Raw genomic sequence first — 24,659 nt, forward strand, 5'->3', positions numbered from 1 at the left:
AAGGAGAGGGACTTTACTGATTATTTTTCACTTCAAGTTCTCAAATTCACTGGTAAAATATATTGACTTATTATTTGTTATTAATTTGTACATGCATTGATATATTTGAAAATTCATGTTTTTTTTGTGTGTGTTTTTTTTTCTGCATTTTAAATATGATGGATTGCTTTTTTTATTTATTTATTTGTTTATTTATTTATTTATTTACTTATTTTTTGTACTGTAGCTATTTACGTTTCCTTCCTTCCTTCCTCCTTCACTTTTTCCATGTGCTTCCTTTTCTTTTTTTTCTTCCCTCTCATATTCTTCCTTTCTCCTTCATTTCTTCAGTCTTTCTTTCTTTTTTCTCCTTTCCTCCTTCATTTTTTCAGTCTACCTTTCTTTCTTGTTCTCATATTATTTCTTCCTTCTTTTGTCTTTCTTATTTTTTTCTTTATCTTCTGTCTATCTTTCTTTTTCCTCTTTGGTCATATCCTTTCTTTCTTTTCTGTCTCATCTCTTCTTTGCACTCCTTAGATTACCACAATTTTCCCTCCTTTTTCCATCTTCCTTTCTTACTGTTTTATATTCTTCCTTCTTCTCAATCTCTTTCAGTACACCACCCACACCCCACCTGCTTGCTTCCTCACAATGCAGAGACACAAAACCTCCCAGTCTGTACACTGAAGAAGGCAACAGCTGGTACACAGGAGTAACAATGTATTTCTACTCCATCTGTGTACCTTTCACCACCACCTCTCACTCTGCCAGCTGTCTGAAACCTGATTATGGACTGTATTCAGTAAAAGCTTTGCTCTCTCGCAACTTATTTTCAAAGACCACAGAGATGATCAGCCAGGTTCCCAAGAGTGTTTCTCCTGTACATAATATAGAAATTTGATTAATCTGTCACTAGAGCCATAAAAACACCCTTCAGAACACATGTAACTTCAACAAGAGCCTTTTCAGAGTATTGGAAGAGCAGCGCAGAAGTGTTTCAGAATAGAGAACTGTAACCCACTTGGAAACCACTCAGTCTCCATTCAGGTAAGTGGTGAGGACAAGGAGGTCAGTGTGTCACCCTACAAAGCCTCTTCCTTACCTGCCTGCCACCTTTCCTTCCTTATGCAGCATTGCAGCTCATGAATAATTCCTCGCTGGCCCTGCTTCCCTTTTCCAGCACATTAGCCGTCATTAGTATTTGCCTCTGCACCTTCCCTGCCTCTCCATGCTACAATGCAGTACTGCGTGTGTGTGTGTGTGTGTGTGTGTGTGTGTGTGTGTGTGTGTGTGTGTGTGTGTGTGTGTATGTGTGTGTGTGTGTGTGTGTGTGTGTGTGTGTGTGTGTGTGTGTGTGTGTGCAGGTTTCAAGTACACTAAATCCTCACAAAATTAAACCAAGAGAAAATAAGGGAAGCAGCAAGAAGCCATCAGACCTACACTGGGGAGGGAGGTCTCTGTACAAAACAATCTTACCTATTTCCACCTGCAAGTACAATTCCCATCCATAAATTTCTGTAATCATCTTTTGAAGCTCTACTGATTCGGCACCAGCAACCTGATTATGGCATCTATTCCATTCATCCACTACTCTATTTGAAAACCCCTCCAACAACAATGCAGCAATATCAATTTTCCCATTGGTTGTCTTTCCCTTCATGCCTAAGGAAAGCTACAGGCCATTAAAAGAAAATAAATAAATAAGGAAAAAAAATCATGTTTATTTAACTATCACTCCCACCAAAAAATAAACAAATAAATAAATAAAATACATAGGAAAAAGATACCAATCAGGTTAGCAATGTAGTCCCAGAGGTGTTATACTAATAACCAAACCCTGCAACACTTCTACCCCACACGGACTACTTTCCAAACCCTCTAGTTGAAATGACACAGGTTAAAGGTGTTCTTACAGTTCTAGACAGATTAACAAGATTTCTACATTATTAACAGGAGAAACACTCTTGAGAACCCAGCTAATCATCTCTGTGCCCTTTGAAAATAGTCGTGGTGAGAAAGCAGCGCGTTTCTGAGTAAAGGGCTATCTATTACTACAAGGAATACAGGCCTTGCACTTCTTGCTGGGGTGTCGGCATAAGGAATCTGAGTCTGGAATAGAGTGCTGCTATTCTGTGCTATTCTGTATCTCATAGTGATCCATCTGCAACCTGCCCTGCACATCATTTCATTAAAACCCTTGCTATGCTTAACAAGTAGAGGCTGAGGTGAGGGAACCATTGACAGAACTACCAACATCACTTCAGTCTACCAAATGCCTTGTCACACCCACCCAGTTGAGGATAAGGTGAGGGAACCACTGACGGAACTACTAGCATCACTTCAGTCTACCAAATGCCTTGCCACTTCCACCAAGCTGAAGATAAGGTGAGGGAACCATTGACAGAACTACCAGCATCACTTCAGTCTACCATCACAAGAACTACCATCACCACTTCAGTCTACCATAACAACATCACTTCAGTCTACCATAAGAACATTAGGGAAGCCATAAGAAGCCACTTGATTAAACACAAGACAATTCCTGGCCAACAAAACTCATAATTCTGTTGTGATCAATCTGTCACTAATTCATCATCAACACTGAATCACTAACCATGAATAACCAATGATGTCTGTGTTTGTAGTAAGAGTCAAATAATTCCTTCAGTGATGTTTGCATTTGTAGTAAGAGCCGAGTAATTCCTTTCTCACAGATGTTGGATTACAAAGAATGTGTAGCAGCAACGATGAATATCCTGCAGGAGTACGTAACACTCTCACCACCACACTGACACCAAAGTGCTCAAATGCCTGGTGTCTTGGTGCCCTTTAACAAATCATACAGGAAGTAACTATTGGGATTTTCAAGAGTTCGAATTTTGAAGAAAGAAGATTAACACACACACAAACACACACACACACACACACACACACACACACACACACACACACACACACACACACACACACACACACACACACACAAAAAAAAAAAAAAAAAAAAAAAAAAAACACATAATGGAATACATATTCTCTTCATATCCCTTACAGTTTAGAAATAAGGCCATTCACACAGTACTCAGGAAGCCAGACAGCCATGCACTAGGGATTCATCTGTTGCATGCAGGGACAAACCAGCATTCTAGGGTTTATTCTCTCCACTGCTGCAGGTGACAGGGTAAAGATGCTAATGTGAGGATATGCCTTCTGATCTCCCAGCACACTTCAGTTCAGTAGTAGGTCGGGAGACTTTGGTTCAGTAGTAGGTTGGGAAGTGTAGTGAAGTGTAGTGATTGAAATATTCAGCTCCCAGATTTTTCTTGCTTGTTTTGTTTATTTGTAAAAACTCTTATCTCTGGTGCAGTGGCAGGACAGACAAGACCAAGCAGACCACACTTAAACCCTGGTGATCAGCCTAGTCTGCCTGGTACTCCACTAAGGGCATGATGCTCAGCACTGACATGACCATGGCAAGGAGGATCATGAGTGAGCAGTCTTCCTATCTGGGTGACTCATAGGAAGGTGGTCCAGAGCTGTAAAACGCATCACTCAAACAATTTTCACCCCTCATTACACTAGTGGTATCAGATCCTGTCTCTTCATCATAAGTTATTGCTCTTTGTAACTCTAAAAGAGGAAGCTGTACTGACAGACTGTCTGAGCTTGTAAGTGTCATCTTGTGCTTTGCTTTGGTCCTCTTCTATATGAGTTAGGTTTGCCTCAGTCCTCGTCTCTATGAGTTACGTCTGCTGGTTTTGTGTAACACCTGTCCCAATCATATCGATGGTGACAGCTTTGCAACAGCACCACTCTATCCTCCTCAGTCTATTTTTTTCTTGCATGTGAGTGTGTGAGAAAAATTTCCTTCTAATCATTCATTTTTTTCCAGGTTGGTCTCAGAATGGTGCAGTGCTGTTGTAAAGAACTGCCAGATAATTTTCTTAGTGTTCCTGTGATGCTCCTGAGAGGAACACAACACAGGGAGGGGAGGACCACCAGATGAGTCCGTCTGGTGAACGGCCACACAGGAGTGAGGCATGTCAGTCACAACACAGTGCTACAAATGGAAGTGTTACCTTACCTCTCCTCAACATTCAGATCCCAGCCTGGTTAATTTGTAGATTTTATTTATTTATTTATTTATTTTTAATGTACAAGGGACACTGGCCAAGGGCAAAAAGATGAAAAGGAATAAAAGAAAAGTACCCACTGAGGTGCCAGTCCCCAAAGAAAGAGAAATGATTCTCAAAAATTAGAGGATAAGTGTCTTGCAACCTCCCTCAAGAAAGAGTTCAAGTCACAGGAGAGAGGAGACAGAAGCAGACAAGGAGTTCCAGTTATTTTTCATTTTACTAATGCTTAAAATTTGAATTACATCTTATTTTTTTGTTACTTTTATCTTTCATTTCAACATCAATATTATTTCCATGCAATTTTACAGTATATTTCATCATCATATGACTCTCGTTGTCACAGCACCACACAAGAAATATTTCAATCACTAAACTTCACCTGATGGATAATTATGCAAATCAGTGAGGAAAAAAACATGAGTGTCCTGCAGTGTATATACAGGGTGAAACCAGATAAACAAGAACCACAAGAGTGACAAGTAAGTAACCAAGTAACAAACACCTGGAACACCAAGCACACACACACACACACACACACACACACTGGAAAGAATACAGGGGATAGCAACAAAGATGGTACCAGAATTGAAAGACTTAAGCTATGAAGAAAGACTTGAAGAGATGGGATTACCAACACTACAAGAGAGAAGAGAAAGAGGAGACCTGATAACAATGTACAAATTAGTAAACAATATAGAAAGAATAAACAGAAATGACTTGGTACCACAGATGGAGGAGGGAGAGAGAAAGACGAGGGGGCATGAGAAGAAGATAAAGAAAAGTGGATGTTCAAGCGACATCAAGAAATACAGCTTCCCGTATCAAACTATTAAAATCTGGAATGATCAGAAGGAAGAGATGGTTGTAGCAAACAGTGTACACATGTTTAAAGAGAAGCTAGATAAATATGGTTATGGAGACAGGACAAAATGAGCTTTGCCTCGTGCCCTGTACAATACAACTAGGTAAATACACACACACACACACACCATCCCTGTCCGCACTGGTCAACACAAATGCAGCACCACCCTCACAGGAAAGATTAAGGAGGCTGGCATGTGCTGTGGGTCATGAAGGTGATCAGACTGAAGTATTCAAAAGCACACCTGGGGGACATGACAGGGGGTGCACCAAGGGTCTCTTCACACTGAGGCAAGAGGACTCAACACAGGAATTTTAATAAGATGTAGAAGGCGAGAGGTGGCCTCCATGTGAGATATATACTGGTTTCCTGGCCACGTTTGCCAGAGTGGGTAGTGAACACAGGGTAAGTAATGGCAATATTTATGTCTAGATTTGATGCAGTTGGAAAAAAACAACGTCAAAATTAGCGCTCACGATCTTTTATTCCCTGGTAAACTTTGGAACTCTCTACATGCTTCTGTATTTCCTTCTTTCCTATAACCTGATTTTTTTTTTTTTAAGTGGGAGGTTTCAATGCACTTCTCTGCTCTAAACCCTTTTGGCTCTTATTTAGGAACCTCATTGGGCTTTTTTATTATATATATTTTGCTGTTCTAGACCATTGGACCCTCTTATATAAAAAAGAATAAATAAATATAATAATAATAATAATAATAATAATAATAATAATAATAATAATAATAATAGGGCACAGACTGGCACCACACACGGCCAAGCAACAGACAGCACTGAAGGAGCCAGACTGGCCACACTCACCAAAGCCTTTCCAGAGAATCAACTAATTATTTATATATAACAACCATGTCTCTGTAGTGACATTAACAAAAGCTGGCAAAACCTTACTTCAAAATATACAGTCTGCTTGCTGGGTGTTCCTCCCTGCGCCGTCTTCAGCACACACAGCCTGCCACCAAAACTATCAGTTCAGAAAGTGACAAACCCTTCCAGTGTTGACAAAGGGAACAAATTTTCCTTCCCCTTAATAAAAAATAAATAAATAAAATAAAGAAATAAATAAAGAAAGAAATGACAAAATAAATAAACAACAGCACATCTGATTCACAAGGGATTCACAGGGGATAACACACACACACACACACACACACACACACACACACACACACACACACACACTCCAGTCCTTACAAACACGAGGAGGAGTTAGAGAAGAATAAACAACAAAAACATTAATAAAAGCTGACAAACCCACATTTGAAAATGTTGTTATTTTTTCTTACCAGTTTCCTATTGTGGCTTTCTGAACACAAACAAAGCAACAAAGCCTTCACTGGTAACCGAAATCATATCGAAACTTTCCTTCCCATCAATAAAAAAAAAAAAAAAAAAACGAAAGAAATAATGAAAAACACGGACAATCCAACATCAGCTTCACAAGGCCAAGAATGCAAGGAAAGGAGGAAAGGAACACACATTTATTCCTTACACCCACGAGGCAGATGAGAACAGAAGGAGAGAAAGAGAAAGAAAAACAGGCTGAGAAACCAGACCAACATTTTTTTTTTTTTTCCGAGTGTGTGTTTCTAGTGTTATGAGTCCACGGCGTAGGTGATGGTGGTGGTGATGGTGATGAGACTTACCCCGTGGTGTGTGCCTGGAGAGAGTGAGGGCAGCAGCAGGGCGGGGGCGGGGAGGGAGGGCGGGTCAGTGGCTCCACTCACCACCATAACAATAACAATCCAACATGGCGGAACCTCGGCCTCGTATAGACATCTCACACGCGGGACTGTCCCCTCTAACACCTCTAATACTGGTTCATGGGATAATAATGGTGTTCTTGTTTACTTTAGTTCTATTTTCCGAATAGTCAGTATCATAATTGTTAGTTATGATATGCTGGTTTGTGGTCTAATCGTAATCTTGGTTGTGGTGTATCTTATCATTAATTTCCCGTAATTACCTCGATAAGAAGTTTAATAGGCGTAATTTTCCAAACATAATCTCTTCTGTATAGATATATTTCGACAAACATGTACAGAGAGTGGACGCCAGTCAACAGAAAATTAATCAATATTAGCTGGGCTACACACACACACACACACACACACACACACCAGTACAAAACACACCACTAAATAATTAAATGTGAAGGGCATTACGCAAAAGGATGATCAATACTGTAATCGTTATATATATATATATATATATATATATATATATATATATATATATATATATATATATATATATATATATATATATATATATATATATTATACACACACACACAGAACATAGTACAGATATAACACATGTTAATACATGGACGTCTAAAATAAACAACTCTCTCAGAAAGTCTTCTTGAAAACTGAGGTACACTCATTCTGCTCCACAAAAGGCTGTCTGGCTGAGTCTGTGTCCAGTGTCAGGAACACAGGCCAGTGATACGCCATCACTATTCTCCAAACACTAATAGACAAACAACATGAATCTTAATTCCATCACGTGTGTGGCCAGCATAACACTGCCAGGGCCACACTGCAGTGTCTGGGACACAAAGCAGTGTCAAGGCCACACAGCAGTGCCAGGACCACACAGCAGTGTCAGGACCACATGACAGCACCAGGGCCACACAACAGTGCCAGGGCCACATGACAGCACCAGAGCCACACAGCAGTGCCAGGGCCACATGACAGCACCAGGGCCACACAGCAGTGCCAGGGCCACACAACAGTGTCAGGGCCACATGACAGCACCAGAGCCACACAGCAGTGCCAGGGCCACACAGCAATGTTAGGGCCACATGACAGTGCCAGAGCCACACAGCAGTTAGGCCCATATGACAGTGCCAGGGCCACACAGCAATGTTAGGGCCACATGACAGTGCCAGGGCCACACAGCAGTTAGGCCCACATGACAGTGCCAGGGCCACACAACAGTGTTAGGGCCACATGACAGTGCCAGGGCCACACAGCAGTTAGGCCCACATGACAGTGCCAGGGCCACACAACAGTGTTAGGGCCACATGACAGTGCCAGGGCCACACAGCAGTGTCACAATCTCTAAAACAAGACCAACGTTACAGCTATCAGAGATTTAACAGTCAGTCAGTCAGTCAGTCCACCAGCTTGCCAGTGAGTGAGTGAGTCAGTCAGTTAAGTCAACAAGTTCCCAAGCCAGTCCATCATCCACACTATGAGTCAGCCAACCCACCACCCAATCAGTCAGTCAACCCATCAATCAGTGAGTCAGTCAGCCAGTAGACAGCCATCACCCAGTCAGTCATCCTAACAGCCAGTGAGGTATTCAATCAGCCATTTATTTGGTCAACAGTGACCTAAGCAAGCAGGCAGGCAGGCAGGCAGGCAGGTATTCAGTGATTCAGCCCACCAGCCAGCCAGTTCTTCAGACCATGAATTTACCCAGGGTGGTCCAACTACAGGCCCAGTTGATTGTGGCCCACAACTGCTTGTATTATAAACTTATTTTGTACATGAAAAACACAGACAAAGTTTCTGTGTCTGTATATAAAATAGTACTAGGAATACATACACACACACACACACACACACACAATATATATATATATATATATATATATATATATATATATATATATATATATATATATATATATATATATATATATATATATATATATATTAGTGGCCCTCAATGTAATCGTTTAGTGGTGAAGTGGCCCAAGATGTCAAAGAAATTGGACCATCCTGAGTTAACAGATCACTCAGTCAACCAGTCAACTAATTAACCAACAACCCAGACAGTCCTTCAGTCCATGGGTCAACCAGTCACCCCACCAGCCAGCCAGTCCTTTAGTCCATGAGTCAGCAGTCAGCCAGTCAGACAGTCAGCCCACCAGCCATACAGGGTTCACCAAGGGTCCTCCTCAGACATAAACCTTCGCTTCCTTGCTGTGTTCATGTACGGCCGCAGCACAAACTCCACATCTGCCGCCCCATCCTGGTCCATCGTGCCCATGATGATGCGGTACACTGCGCCATCACAACCACACATGAAAAGAAAGAGTAATGTTTGATTTTAGCATCTCATGAAAACTGTTCACCTCAGATATTTAAAGTGGGGAATAAGTTAAGCTTTCTGTGTAATTGTAGGGGGAAAAAAGTCACATTTAGTTGCAGTTGAAAATTATCCATTTCAGATACCTCAGGTGTGAGCCAAGTCATGTTTTCTGTGTATCTATAGCAGTGGTTCTCAATCTTTTTTCAGTGATGGCACCCTGAATTTATATAATCCTTTCTGTGGCACCCCTTTTTCACCATCACCCCTCCTCACATGAATTAACTTCTGATATAAAATTGTACCTGTTTGAATTACCTTAATTAATGATTTAAAATTATTATCCGTACTCAAACGCCTGTTGTTGTTTCCTCAAGTTCCTTACAACAGAAAAACTGGTCCACTATTTTAACATTATGAATGTACCGAATGAATGCCGATAGTTGAGCCTTACCTCCAATATCTGTGGACTCATCTACCTGAAGTGCAAACATTTCACTTTCCTTTACAGAGGCACATACAGTTTCCTCTACGTCTGCTGACACATCACGAATCCGTCTGCTGATGGTACTATCCGAGACGGGAATTTTTTTCACTTGTTTTTCTGCTTCACTTCCAAACATTGTTTTTACAATGGCACTACAAGCCGGAAGAATTAGTGTCTCTGCTAGTGTACGAGGTTTCATGCTTTTAGCGACTAACTCTGCAACTAAGTAGCTAGCCTCTTGTGCTTTATCAGAAACTTTGACTGTTTTAGAAAGCATCACCCTCTGTTGTTTTTGTTCATTTAAAAGTCCTTCAAAGTAGGATCGAGGCTTGTTGGCAAGATGACCATGTTTCAAAGATAAATGCCTCTTTAATTTGCTGGGTACCATCGCCTCATTAGCTAATTTATCACCACAAATAACACACAGTGGTGTAGGATTAACCTCATCGCCACACCAAAAGAATCCCAAATCTAGATAATTATCCAAATAGGAGCGATTTTTCCTGCTTTTTTTGGAAGTTGATTTGTTTGCTGTTGAAATGGCCAAATCCTTTTCACTCGTACTTGTACTTTCGCTTCCTTCTTCACCCTCACCACTATCTCCATGTTTTCTCTTCTTAATGACAAACTTATCCATTGTGAGTTTAAGTTCAATACAGCTGCAGATTATCAGAAGCAGCAAGGAATACACCCGTACAGCTCGATGTATAGTGCCTCACTGACAAAAATCGGACAAGTACCGATCACGTACTGGATGACCGACGAGTATAAACAAAGAAAATTGGGTTACGCAAGGAGTACTATTACATTCTATTGACATTATTATTATTATTATTATTATTACTATTATTATTATTATTATTATTATGCTATCAGTAGTAGTAGTAGTAGTAGTAGTAGTAGTAGTAGTAGTAGTAGTAGTAGTAGTAGTAGTAGTAGTAGTAGTACAAGTGTGCAAAAGGAAATATCTACCTATATTTTAGTAAAATATTAGAGCAAGTAACTTCCTACACCGACATTTAATTATAGGCAGACTGCTACAAACTGTTTTACAAATGTACCTTGAAACGATCTAGCCAAGACAAAATTCATGGCAATCTTGTGGCACCCCTAGGCGCTGTCCGTGGCACCCCAGGGTGCCGCGGCACCCAGTTTGAGAACCACTGATCTATAGGAACAAAAATACAGAGCAGGGGGGGTTCCTAGTTCCTCACTCCATCCCTTTCAATTGACTTTTATAACAAAGAGCAGAGGCACAGCATTCTTGCAACCAAAACTGCAGTGTGTGGCCAGGTCATCTTAGAACATAAGAACAGAAGGAAAGAAGGCAAGCTGAAAGAGGCTATCAGGCTTACATGTGCTAGTCCCTGAATGAAACATACCTATCTACTTTCTTCTGCTACTTTCTCTTTTCTATACACGTCACAGATGAACAAAAATAAATCAACAAAGCCAGACAAGACTCACATTTCATGCTGAAGCGCGGGCCGATCTCTGTCAGCTCATGGTCCTTGCCTTCATTGACTTTCTTGAAGGTGTGCTGGCGGAAGAGGATCCAGTCATCCCAGTTGACAAAGGACACAACCCGCTGGCTGGTGTCCTTCGGTACCGGGAACAGGTACTTGAGGATGTTGCGAATCTGAGGGACACATGACAGTCAAAGTAACTCTTGTTTATGTGGTGTGGTACAAGGACAGTGTTTCCAATCCTTAGGATATATTATCCATTAGGTGTAACAAGGCAATTTTTTTGACAGGTAACAGAGAAGGCTCATAATGACTTGAAAGTAAAGTTCTCTCTAGAGTGTTGCCACCCACTACCCACTCACTGTAATAAAGCAATTTTTTTGGCAGGTGATGGTGAAGACTCATATCAACTTAAGAGTAAAGTTCTCTCAAAAATTGCCACCAGCACTGATACCAGGAAGAGTGAAAGTCTGACATTTTGTGTTTACTGTCAGACAACTGCACTCTGCCAATGTATCACCACATGGACACAGCAACCCACAACTGATGTGAGGACCTCTCAGCTACACTAACTATACCCACAGGTGAATGCACACTATAATAACATCCATTTCCTGCCTTTCTTGGGATGATGAAGAGATGTCACAGAAAAGGCTCTTTTCAAAGAATTCAAGCCATGTGATGCAACAAATGTGGGGACAGACCTGACGTGCTGTGTTATATTGGGTAAGGAACTTTCCGTCCTAGAGGCATACCAGACAAAGACACATGAATTAATCCACCCAAATGTTTCCTCTTTTATGTCTTTCTTGTGGCATCTGAAGAGATGCCACAAGAACAGATAAGGAATTCAAGATACTAATAAAGCCGTGTGATGCAATGAATGTGGTGACAGAATTGATATGCCATGCTAACTAAAAAAACATGAAAATCTCTAATCTAAAGGCATACTAGACAAAGACACATTAGTCCACCTAACTACTTCTTCCCATTTCCATTTCCAATTAACCTTTTCCAGATGTTTCTATTTGAGACATTTTTTTCATCTAATCCTCTGTCCCTCAAGTCCCTAATATGGAAAGCCAAGCCTGTGCCTGCTGAGCCTTACCCGCTCCCCAAGAGGCGACTTGAAGTTGTGGAAGACGAGGTGAGGGAACTGCTCAGACATGGTGCCCAGGCCAGGGATGTCATGCCGCATCACCACGTCTGCCAGGGTGAAATAGGCAGTGGGGCCATTGGGCAGGTGACTCACTACCAAGGCATCAGGGTTGCCTCTGAGAAGGAAGGTCAGCTTTAGTGTGTGTGTGTGTGTGTGTGTTCATTTCTCTCTTCCACAATTTACACACTTTAGAGAGGACACAAATACTCACTCAAGCCATTACCAATCTTTGCTCTGTGAAAATTTTTAATTGTAATTCTTTCACCAATATTCTGATAGCACCTACTTCCTATGTATAAATGAAATAACAAGTAATAAGAGACACATTACTGCAACTCACCTCGTCTCATGAACCACAATGAAGTCTGTCACGTCATTGGAGCGACACGCCGCCATCAGCTGCTTGTTGTCATAGTTACCACGATTAATGCGCTGAGAGTTTGGAAACAGCAGCTTCATCTCCTGCAAGAGTACAAAACAATTAAGTCATAGTTTTAAACAACTGTAATGCAATAGTATACAACAGAGTGCACATAAGCTTGATGATGATGCCACTACAGTAAATCTCCACAAGTACATGCATCCACCCACTCTCATCCTGTGCCTTTCCTTCTATAGTGGTAATTCAGACACCTTTCCATCTCACCTTGGCAAACTGCTTCAGCTTAGAAGACGGATCCCTGGAGGTGGTGATAACAATCTTGGGGTCCTCAACACCTGCCCACCTGTACTCATCATCAATGTTGGTGGGTCCCCCGGCAGCCTCCCCACCAAGCTCCACTGCCAGCTGTGGTCCAGGGTCATCCCAGTCCCCTGCTGCCATGAGGGCCAAGGCCTTCTCCTGCAGGGCCGTGGGAATCTCCTTGCCCTCTGTAGACATAAATCTGATCAATAAGTGGCTGCCTCTAGAAGCTTGTACATTCAGCAACTGCTATCTGGTCTGTGAGGCAAGTAGTGAATCCTCTCCTCCTCCAGTGAGTCAAGGCAGGGCAATGAATCTGCCTCTGTTCCCTGAAGTCAGGCAACTCGTCACTTCCTGCACCATGACAACAAGCAGTCTTTGCTCCCTTATGCCAATGAACCAGTTACTCTCTGTCTTCTTGATGGGATATAGAGGATCAGGTTTTTGTTCCTTAATGGCAGACAATCAACATTTCTTCTCATCTTCCAGTCTCAAGAAGGATCATCAGGCCACTTGACCAGTCTGTTGGCTAATCTTGTAATTTCAATGTAACATTTTTTTATTTGCTTAGCATTTGAAGTCTTCCTGAGCAGCACATCACATTGCTATTCTACTGACATCAGCATTTCTAGCCTGGGCATTGCATTCAAGCCAAGATAAATGTTTAATACCTAAATAGGCAGCAAATTTTTATTGATGTTTTTACGTGTGGGGACCAAGAAGACAAAAAGCTGAATAAAAGATGTAATGGATATAAAATTTGTTGGCTAATTTAGCTCTAAAAGTACAGTGTGAGACCTCATCAGTGGCTGGCTTCCATGGTTCCATTTTTTTGTGTGTCTTTTTAGTTGCCCTTGGCCCAGGGACAGACAATATTAAAGTAACATTACCGCCTTCATCTGAGGGTTTGGCTAAGTTAGGATAGGTTACATGTAGGTCCATTCAGTTCATTCATTTAACTGCTGATCCCTTCACTATCTCTGTAGATCATGTGTGGAAAATGCATCATATTTTGCCCAGAAATAAACAGCTACTGCCTGAATTTAGTAGGAATAAGATTACTTGCATAATACCCCACATCACTTCTTAGGGAAACAAACAAATAAGTAAATAAATACATGAATGAATAAATAAAATGCCACTGAATCAATCTGTGCAGCATCCCAGAGGTGCACCTTTCATGGAGGCCTTGACCTTGTCCTTCCTCTGCTGGATGGCGGCATGGCGGTCCTGGATACTCTTGCGGTAGAGGTACTCCCGCCGCAGCCGGGCCTGGCGCCGCAGACTGAACTCACTCTGCAATGACCATAAGGAAATTATTACTTATTCATATTTTGAGTATCTTATACAAAAACAAATAGCTACATGGAATACAACTAAGTGTAACTATATATATATATATATATATATATATATATATATATATATATATATATATATATATATATATATATATATATATATATATATATATATATATATATATATATATATAAACTCTGAAAACAAAAAAGTGTAATTTGATATTATTTCTCCCCCAGGCTTCTCCAGCCAGCAATTTCTGTGACAGACGTGATGGCCCAGTACTGCTCCAAAGCATGCCAGCGACCCATGAAACCTCACCACCAAGCTAAGTCTAGCGTATCTCCTTCTTCCTGAAATGAACCTAAGTCTAATCTTCTCATTTTTTTTTTTCCTAATGGCAACTCCACATGTTATTAATATCCAGAAACACAAGCACAAGCCCCTCGCCTCACCATCTCGCGCCTCGCCGCTCCCCACGTGCGTCACCAAAACATTCACTCCCAGCTGATCGGGATTACTATTCCTTTGCCAAACTTTCCATTGCAATTAGGAATAACTTTAAAAAAATGATAAATAAATAAATAAATAAATAAATGAATAAATAAATAAATAAATAAATAAATAAATATATATATATATATATATATATATATATATATATATATATATATATATATATATATATATATATATATATATATATATATATATATATATATATATATATATATATATATATATATATATATATATATATATATATATATATATATGTATACATTTTTTTTTCTACAATTAAATACTGGGTAATTCATTTGTGGCTGAGCTCCACGTATAATTCAAGTTATGGATTGGGTATGTCATTATAAACACAGGTAGAGTATAAACACGGAGACGTATCATGTGTGGCCTTTCATGCTTACTACAGCCTGCTGCTGCCCAAAGGAATGTGTTAGGCTAGTTGTTGAGGTTTTAGCCTTCATGCCTGTATTATCTCAAACAACAGGGTATCTCCCTCTAATGACTTATCTGGTTCATGGCCTGCCATTCGCCTCATAATCTGTGTCCCTTGTGAACTTCCGAAAGTGCGCTGCATACACTTGTCCCTCTCCTATCTTTCTTAATTTGTTATCTGAAACCTTTCCAACCTGTTTCGTAATATCATAATGGCAGCTGCCTTGTGTGGGTCACCTGGACTGAGGCGCGGATCCACATCTACATGTAGAACACCAGCACCCGCACCCATGTGCAAGTCAAACTTGCACCTGCCTGTCCCACATTTTATACATTTTTTTTTTTAATACCCGCCCACACCTGCTTAGCATGACGGACGTCCACAGGATCCACACCTGCAAGCCAGCCCGAGCAGGCAATTATCGATCCACAAGGCACAAACCCCAAATTGATTTTGATAAAACCTCATGTGGCATGGAGCCTATTAAAAGAGCTCGTAAAACACCTGTTGAGGGAAGATCGAGGGGGAGACTAAGCAGAGATATGCTTGCGTTGGCATTTCAAAGGATGGAACAATGGTAGTTACAAAAAGACGCAATGGACAGTAATAAGTGGAGAAGACTAGTGCATAACATCAACTCGTGGCACTTGGGGCCTGGGCACAGCGGCAGACGAAGGGACGAAGTGGAGAGGAGCCTCGGTGCCTGAATCGCCGAAGCTGGCGCATGCGTTCCATTGATTGCGATGTGCGTCACCACGGATACTGATCGATTCCCTCTCATTCACCTCACCAGCTGCCACGCCGCCGCTGCCGCCGCTACCTGGCCGACTTGAGTGAGCATAGGGCACGAGCGGAAGAAAGGACACTGAGTGCGTGGCAGTGAGTGCAGCATCCCCATAGGAGCATCACAACTTGGGAGACGCCGCATCCGAGGCAGGGGACACACACACACACGCCATGACCGCCTGGGGAAGGGTGGGGGCTGTGCTCTGCTGCCTGGCATGTGTCTCCTCTCAGGGCGCACCAGCCTCAGACTATCTCGATGACAACTTCCTGTACGAGATGAGGAGCCTCCTGGACAACCCCGAGTCCTGGCGGGTGAGCGAAGAACTGACACTGTGTAGACGACACAAATACACCCACTCACAAGCTGTTTTCCTTATGTTACCCTTATTAGTGCCACTAGGATCTTCTCTGTCCGCTTAAAACTGAAAGGTCCTTTTCATACTGTCTGTAATGTCTGTGCGTCTTGCGTTCTTGTCAAGTTTGTTCCATTCATCAACAGCCTTATTTGTGAGCCAGTTTTTGCTTATATCCTTTTGAAATCTGAGTTTGTTTTGCTTATAACCATTTACACGGGTTTCAACGTGTTTTTCGACTAAGACGACTAAGATAGCTTAATTTATATGTCCTTTGTTGAGTCCTTCACCCCATTTAAATAGTTATCGCTTATATATTCCATATGCAATATATTTCTTTAGAACGGAATTGAACCTCTTATCCGTTACATATGGTAGTGATGGTGGTGCTGTGTGTATGTGTGTGTGTATGTGTGCCATCTCAAATAAGAGGACAAGCAGCTGGCAAGACAAACTAATATGGCCATACACCCTCATGTTACTATCGCAGGATTAGTGACAAGCAACGTGCGGGCCTCATAAAGGTCTTAGTAATATGAGTATTATATGTGTGCGTTACCTCAGATAAGAAGACGATAAGCAACTGACGAGACTAACTGATAAAACCTTATAACCTCAACCTTCACGTTGCTATCGCAGCATTGATGGCAAGCAACGTTCACGCCTCACCAAGGTTTTAATATTATACGAGGAAGGTAACGATGGCGATGCATTCTTATCAGTTCGCTTTGAAACAAAAATTTACTGCTATAAAGTTAACGTTAATTCATCTCAACACGCGATGAACGAATTAAGCAATTTTAAAACTCAATAAAGGAGAACAGTAATTATCAAATTCACGATGGTTCATTTAAACACGCGACAAGCGAGACAATTAATTTGAAAGTTAACATTGATTCAATTAAACACGATGAACAAAAAAAAAATAATAAAGTTCACGTTAGTCCATTTAAAATACGCGATAAATGAGGATAGTAGAGTAAAGTTAACGTTAATTCATCCATACACGCTGATAAACGATAATAGTATTGGTAAATTTAACATTAATGAAGTTCAACACGCCATAAACGAGTGTACAGTACCAGTTATCAACATCAACCATTTATAACAGTATTTGGCGGCTCATGAGAGGATGAAAGATTTACATGACCAAGCTTTCTCACGTGTACAATTGTCCTCTTCGGCAGGAGCAAGACCGATAGGGCATGAATGTTGGCAACCACCGTCCCTGTGTAGGGAAGTATTTTGGGGGTGCCGGGCCCTCTGCTCACACTACTCCCACTCTAGCTCTGCTTCAAGGTCTCGGGAAAAAAATATACATTGGTGCAATCTACGTGAAAATGTACATCAGAGTTTTCATGAATGTTCATTGGGCCCTATTCTGAAGCAAATCTACGCCGTATCAGATATCTACATTATTGACAAAAGAAACACTCTTGACAACCTGGCTAATCATCTCTGTAGCCTTTGAAAATTGTCGTGATGAGAGAGCAAAGCGTTTCTGAATACAGGCCATATTGCCACACTGGCAGTTAAACGAATATCATATTTAAGAACATAAGAAGAAAAGAAAATAAGGGAAGCTATAAGAAGCCGTCAAACATACACGTGGCAGTTCTTGTATGAAACATACTCACTTTTTTCCACTACCATCCTCATTCATAATTTTTTCTAATTTTCTTTCAAAGTTCTCTAATGAGCTAGCACTAACAACCTGATTAATTTAATCCATTCTATTCATCTACTACTCTATCTGAGAACTAGTTTCTTCCAATCTCTTTTTCAAATCTAAATTCATCAAGTTTGAACCCAAGATTTCTTGTCCTATCCTGATTACTGACTGAGATTTTGTTAGCATTCCTTCCCCGTAGAAAATAAATACAACAGCTCACAGTGCTGTTCCAAACTTTCTTTAAGTGTGCGTAACCTCAAAGTCTTTGTGTCGTGATGATTTTCATGCGTTTGACAACATGTAACTTCTTTCTTTTCGGAAATAAAACCTTACTGACGTATAGCCATGTTTCAGGGTGTGTCAGGGGGCGGCCACCCCCGCGCCGTGGAGCGCTGGGGGCCGGGGATTCAGCTGGGCCAAGTGTCTGGGGTGTCTGTTGACCCTCAGGGCAGACCCGTCATCGTCCACCGCGGACCCCGCGTCTGGGACCAGAGGTGAGTCTCCGTGGCACGCAGGGACACCATCGCCTCGTGTCATCAAAGTGACGCAATGCCAGTCAGGTCACAACTGCGTCACTTTGCAGGAAGAGTGCCAGTGCGGGCAGGCGTGACCTCACTGGCACTGCGTCACTTTGCAGGAAGAGTGCCAGTGCGGGCAGGCGTGGCACTCTTCCTGCAAAGTGACGCAGTGCCATTGGGGTCACGACGTCCGCACTGGCACTCGTTCTGCAAAGAAGCACAGTTCCAGTGAGGTCACGACGTCAGCACTGGCACTCTTCCTGCAGGGGAGGCGGCGGCGCTGATGCGTGAGGTGTTTAAGGGCAAGGATCAGAAATATTAATTTTTACCAAAACGACAGTCGGATTAATTCAAAACATCGAAGTGGCTCAGAATCAAAGGTTTGTCCAATAAAGTGAGGGACAGAGACACCAATATTTGCCAAATGATAGCCATTTAAATTCAAACTATCAAAATGTATCAGTAAGAATATTTTTCCTTCCCTAAAACGTACAAGAGCCAGGAATGCCAGACCTCGCCTCCTTAACTCCCGTACTGCCCCGCCAGGATGTTCAACGCCACGCACCACTACCAGGGGGAGGAGGCGGCCATCGGGGAGGACGTGGTGCTGGTGCTGGACCCGGAGTCTGGGTCTGTGGTGCGGTCCTGGGGCGCCGGCCGCTTCCTGCTGCCCCACGGGGTGACGGTGGACCAGTGGGGCAACACCTGGCTGACGGACGTCGCCCTCCACCAGGTGTTGAAGGTGAGGGCGAAGTAGCGGCCTCAACACAGCACCACATCCTCGCGAGGCTCCTCTTTCAATGCCACTATTTGTTGAATGTAGCCTCTGTTCCCTCTTTCATCTCCATCATTCATTGGTCCCTCTCTCCTCCCCACTACAGGCTCCTCTCTTTACACCCCCTCTCTCTTCTCCTCTATACTGTAGATCTCTCCCATAATGTTTCATCTCACTCACTCTCTCTCCTCTTTACAATATGTAAGTTCTTCTCTCAACACTCCCTCTCTCTTTTCCTTCACTTTAGTTTTCCTCGCGTAACACTACTTATCTCCTCCTCATTATAGCATTTTTCTCACCTGTCAATAATAGCTTCCTTTCAACGCCCCCTCTCTTCATCGCCTTGCAGTCCTCATTTTTAGCACTCTCCCTTCCCACACTAAGCCTATCTCTCTCACCATAGCTACCACACACGGACATACTCGTAACAAGCCTGCCTTCCATCCACAGTTCACTCCCAGCGGGGAAGAGCCACAGCTGGCACTAGGAGAGGCGAGGATTCCCGGCAGCGACAACACTCACTTCTGCAAGCCCACCAGTGTCGCTGTGGCATCATCCGGCGACTTCTTCGTGGCGGACGGCTACTGCAATGCCCGCGTAATGAGGTTCGCTCCTGATGGCATGCTGAAGGACACGTTCGGCCGCCGCGGTGAGTGAGGCGGGGCTGAGAAGAATAGATAGGAGCATTTAATATGAACATACGTAGTGTTGGAGGAGCCACAGCGTTGATGAAAAAGGAATAGTTAGGAAATAAGGAAGAAAGTAGTAAGGATTGATTGGTGCGTGATTACTTGCTGTGGGAATACGTAGTGTAGGAGAAGGCACAGCAGGGAGGAAAGAGAGAAAAGCTATTTGAAGGGAAGGAATAGATGAGGAGAGAAGGAAGAAAGTTGTAAGGAAACGTCTCATCAAACTCAGATTTCTATACCTTGGTGTGACTCGTGCGTGGTCTGTTCCAGCAGGCAGGGACGGAAGCCCCAGCGCTCTGTACGTGCCACACGGCCTGGCCCTGGACGAGACCCTGGACGCCCTGTGTGTGGCGGACAGGGAGAACAGGCGTGTGGTGTGCGTGCGGGCCGGTGTACAGGAGCCTGAGGAGTTCGGCGAGCACCTGCGCACCCTCCAGGACCCTTACCACGGCAGGGTGTTCGACGTGGCCGCCACCAGTAAGTTCTCTTCGTTCTCTATCGTGAGTATTGAGTGTGGCTGTGCGTGACTCAGAGCCCTGTGTTCTGAAATGCTTTGCTCTCTCTCTCTCTCTCTCTCTCTCTCTCTCTCTCTCTCTCTCTCTCTCTCTCTCTCTCTCTCTCTCTCTCACCACGGCCATTTTCAAAGGCCACAGAGATGATAATCCGGGTTCTCGAAAGTGTTTCTCCTGTTCATAATGTGGAAATCTTGTTAATCTGTCACTAGAACCATAAAAAAAAAAAAAAAAATCCTTAAAAACTCGTGTAACGTCAAGTAGGACCTATTGAATGAAGCGAAGGTGCGGCGCAGAGTTGTTTCAGAATATGGACCCGAGACAGCGACAACAACAGTTAACTTTATCACGTGTTCGTATTATTGTTCTCTCAAAAGGGCAAACTGCAAGAACCACAGAGATTATGTGTCGGCTTCTCATGGCTACTTTTCTTAGTACTGGTACAGAATCTTTGTTATATCATTATTAGAAACATGCAAACATTTTTATCACCTCCAAAGACTCTCACTTTGTCTTTCGGTTGCTCCGTCATAGCGGTTCAGCCTTTACCATGCAACTAGGGACTATTAAGGGTGGTCGCGAGATTTTATGGAAATAACCTTAGCTTTCTAATTTTGAATCAGCGAATGAATATTTTTGGTCAAAAATATGACGCTGGAAACTTCACATCTCATCTCTAGCTAAAACAGCCTCTATGAAGTTATGGGTTCTGAGTCGTCTCAGCCATTTTTTTCTCCATTCCACCCTCCGGCTGCTAACTCTGTACAGGGGCCTTAGCCATCCATGTATGGAGTATGCTTCACATGTAAGAGGGTTCCACTCATACTGCTCTTTTAGACAGGATGGAATCAAAAATTTTTTCGTTTTATCAACTCCTCTTCTATAACTGACTGTCTTCAGCCTCTCTCATCGTCGCAATGTTGCATCTCTTGCTATCTTCTACCGTTTTTTTTTTTTTTTTTTCATGCTAACTGCTCTTCTGATCTTGCTAACTGCATGGCTCCCCTCCTCCCACGATCGCGCTGCACAATTCTCTATTCCTTCTCTCATCCCTATTCTGTCCACCTCTCTAGTGTAAAAGTAACCGGTATTCTCAATCATTCATCTCTTTCTCTGGTAAACTCTGGAACTCCCTGCCTACCTCCAGTGAACTGAGTTCTTTCAAGAGGGAGGTTTCAAGAAGACACTTATCCTTTAATTATGACGACCGCTTTTGGGGACCGGCACCTCAGTGGTTATTTTTCTTTTTTCTTGAAAGTTCGTTGCCCTTGGCCGGTGGCCCTCCTACATAAAAGAAAAAAAAAATAAGCAATGAAGGGATTCGCAGTGAAATTAAAGAAATTAATCAATCTAAACTTAAACTCACTTAACCCAAACACTAATGTTATTTCAGTATCATCCTAGTCGAGATAACACGCCTGTTGGTTTTCCATATTCCCATCACTTCTCACACACAACACTCACTTCTTGTCAACGGTTGAGATATCTTCGCCTCAGGAACTTGTGGCTAAAGGGCAGTGGTATCTCTCTCTCTCTCTCTCTCTCTCTCTCTCTCTCTCTCTCTCTCTCAGAGTGGGAAGCACGGGCTAAACTGAGTTATCATTGATGAGGCTGTGATTTAACGAAGTGTGTGCCCACAGACGGGGCTCTGGTGGGCGTGGGCGGCAGCGAGGGGGAGAGCGCCGCGATGGGCTTCACCGCAGACCTTCGTGACGGACAGCTGAAGGACACGTGGCGGCCCTCCCGAGGCTTCCACAACCCGCACGCCGTGGCCCTCAGCAGGGACGAGACGGCCATCTACGTGGCCGAGATTGGCCCCAACCGGGTATGGAAGTTCATCGTAGACAACAACGGCAAGGGAACCCGGCCCAAGTACTGAAGATCACCGCTCACTGCAGCCCTTGTGCCCGGCCTCGCCCTGCCTCCCACGGCCTCAGGATGTGCATTCAGGCTTCGTTTCTAGTGGTCTTACTCTGCCACACAAGCATTTCTGTGACGGTGACATTCTCTTCTTACTCTTCTTACTCGGAGTCAAGGAAGAGGCCGGCAAGACGCCATAACATGACGCCTTGCCGGCCACTGGTGTTTACATTATCACATATTAGGTGATTATGTAATAACCTGCACACTGTTAATGAAAGGATTTTTTTTTCTTTTGTGATCTTCCCCTAACAATGTATGTTTTTAATCACTAGCCATCAATATTTTATTACATGGCCCTTCTTGTGTAATTCCGGCGAGGCTGAGTCACCTCACCTGTACAGTATCATTGTGCAGGTTATTCTATACCAGAAAAAGAAATAGAGAAAAAAGTCGCTGATATTGCGTGCCGCTGTGAGAGTTGGGACGTGTTAACAACGGTTAGGTGGATTGAAGACGTAGTGGATGGCTGGTGAAGCGTGATTGCACGTGATACACTGGCCGTCGGCTCCTCCAGCAGCTCATCCAGTTCTAGTTCTTGAGTATGGACGAGATTTCACTGCAAACACGTATTGGAGTTAGTATGTTCTTAAATATTAATATGATCTGTTTTACAAATAGAAACATTGATCAACTGACGATGTATGACTTTTCAAGTCTTATGAGAAACTTGCTTTTTTTATTGTGTATCACTCATGAGACACTCATAAACCAACCCAGCTTAATTACAATCGCTATACGTATATCTTTGTTGACTCCTATTGTATGAATATATTAAGGCGACAACGCACTTTCCTCAAGCCAAACAGACGCATCACTCTCTTGAACACATCCGTGCAATACTCATAACCAAACCTCATTACACTAGCTTTATACAGTACCTTCGTTGAGTCCCACTGTATGAGTACTGCACAACTGAAGGTGACAACGCACTTTCCTCAAGCCAGACAGACGCATCATTCTTTCGAACACACTGGTGCGACGTTCACAACTCAATTACAATGGCTATATACCTTCGCTGACTCGTTTCTTCCCACTGTATGAGTAGTATAATGCTGAGCACTCTCCTCAGGCCAGACAGACGCATCATTATTGAACAGAGGTCATAGAGGAGAGCACAACCATATCAATGTCTCAAGTGACAGGTAGGGAGATAAGGAGAGTTGTCACCTTGCAGCCGGCAGGAGGGGAAGGAAGGGTGGCAGTCCTACCCCGTGTGTGTGTGTGTGTGTGTGTATGTGTGTGCTACAGTGCTCTTCGCCACTCCTTGAGAATTAAACAGGCGAAGATTTAAAAATGCATACATATGTATATTTATTTATGCATTTATTTGTGTTGTGTCTAAGTATGTGGCTTATATCTTGTTTTTTTTTTCCCTTATTCTTGTGGCTGGGACATTATTGGATAGATGAGAGAGAGAGAGAGAGAGAGAGAGAGAGAGAGAGAGAGAGAGAGAGAGAGAGAGAGAGAGAGAGAGAGAGTAACCAGCTTACCTGTAGAACTAACAGTGTACCTGTATAAATCACACGAGTATTCCTTAGTATTGGACAGCAGGATTCAGGACTATACAGCATTATAACTATAGTGAGATATATTGCTTTGAAAATTCTTATATGATATATCTACAAGTTGTATTTCAAGAATATATATATACTATATAATAAATATATCAACAAATAAAAAAAAAATGTATCAGTTTCCTTGTATAATTGCAAGATGATATTCCACCAATAGTTACAAATTGAAATCCTTTATTTTCGCCTCGCATTGCAGTTCACACTCACTCAAGTAATTGGATTTCTCTTCTTATCACCCATGACCAGCACATTCCTGCACGCCTTGGTAGTCATCAATACTTACGTAACACCACCACCACTTATTACGCATTATCTCTCATCCCTATCTATTCTACACTTATATGCAGCACACAAGGGCAGAAGGGAAGCTGCAGGAGATCAGTAAACCTACACGTGGTAGTCCCTATGTAAAATGTGTTTTATTATATTTATTTATCATTCCTTCCCAGAAACTTATCTAATCTTTCCGTTTGCAATTTATAACGTGATTACAAAGTTCATCCCAGTCATCTTCCACTTCTTGTGAACCCATTACTTATAATCCCTTCTCCTTTACGAACCCAATCTACCCGATCTACTGTACCTCACCTTTGACATATGTCTTATAATACTTCACTGCTTCCATCAAATATCACTTTTGCTCTACACGCTTCCACTGAATATAAGTGTAAAAACTTTAGCCTTCTTTACCGTTAGTAATTTTTTTTTTTTTTTTTTTTATGCAAGATGCCTGCTCTGACCAATGGGTACAAAAAGGTAATAGGGAAAAGC

The 24,659-nt window shown here is 42.4% G+C and overlaps 2 protein-coding genes across 2 annotated transcripts; one reads left to right on the forward strand and one right to left on the reverse strand.

The window, feature by feature from the left end:
• Positions 1-6,828: 6,828 nt before the first annotated feature.
• Positions 6,829-14,670, reverse strand: LOC135102640 (U3 small nucleolar ribonucleoprotein protein IMP4-like). The gene is made up of 7 exons (XM_064007927.1): positions 14,584-14,670; positions 14,002-14,122; positions 12,791-13,014; positions 12,485-12,606; positions 12,094-12,259; positions 10,987-11,158; positions 6,829-9,007 (listed from the first exon to the last, which is right to left on the reverse strand). Exons 1-7 carry the CDS (start codon positions 14,584-14,586, stop codon positions 8,886-8,888), a joined length of 930 nt encoding a protein of 309 aa, XP_063863997.1. The 5' UTR covers positions 14,587-14,670; the 3' UTR covers positions 6,829-8,885.
• Positions 14,671-15,829: 1,159 nt separating this feature from the next.
• Positions 15,830-23,792, forward strand: LOC135102641 (peptidyl-alpha-hydroxyglycine alpha-amidating lyase 2-like). The gene is made up of 6 exons (XM_064007928.1): positions 15,830-16,184; positions 18,252-18,391; positions 18,962-19,157; positions 19,641-19,839; positions 20,153-20,356; positions 22,032-23,792. The coding sequence occupies exons 1-6, from the start codon at positions 16,044-16,046 to the stop codon at positions 22,268-22,270; spliced, it is 1,119 nt and encodes a 372-aa protein (XP_063863998.1). The 5' UTR covers positions 15,830-16,043; the 3' UTR covers positions 22,271-23,792.
• Positions 23,793-24,659: the final 867 nt, after the last annotated feature.

This window comes from Scylla paramamosain, chromosome 8, assembly GCF_035594125.1.
Source record: "Scylla paramamosain isolate STU-SP2022 chromosome 8, ASM3559412v1, whole genome shotgun sequence".
NCBI lineage: Eukaryota > Metazoa > Arthropoda > Malacostraca > Decapoda > Portunidae > Scylla > Scylla paramamosain.

What these genes read in the sequence shown, in the direction of transcription:
- LOC135102641 (XM_064007928.1), top strand. Translation starts at nt 16,044, where the DNA reads ATGACCGCCTGGGGAAGGGTGGGGGCTGTGCTCTGCTGCCTGGCATGT. An exon ending in GGACACGTTCGGCCGCCGCG is followed by an intron (nt 19,840 to 20,152) that starts GTGAGTGAGGCG and finishes CTGTTCCAGCAG; the next exon opens with GCAGGGACGGAAGCCCCAGC. An exon ending in GTTCGACGTGGCCGCCACCA is followed by an intron (nt 20,357 to 22,031) that starts GTAAGTTCTCTT and finishes GTGTGCCCACAG; the next exon opens with ACGGGGCTCTGGTGGGCGTG.
- LOC135102640 (XM_064007927.1), bottom strand. An exon ending in GGTCAAGGCCTCCATGAAAG is followed by an intron (nt 13,015 to 14,001) that starts GTGCACCTCTGG and finishes TTATGTCTACAG; the next exon opens with AGGGCAAGGAGATTCCCACG. An exon ending in CCCGCGCTTCAGCATGAAAT is followed by an intron (nt 9,008 to 10,986) that starts GTGAGTCTTGTC and finishes GTGATGGCGCAG; the next exon opens with TGTACCGCATCATCATGGGC.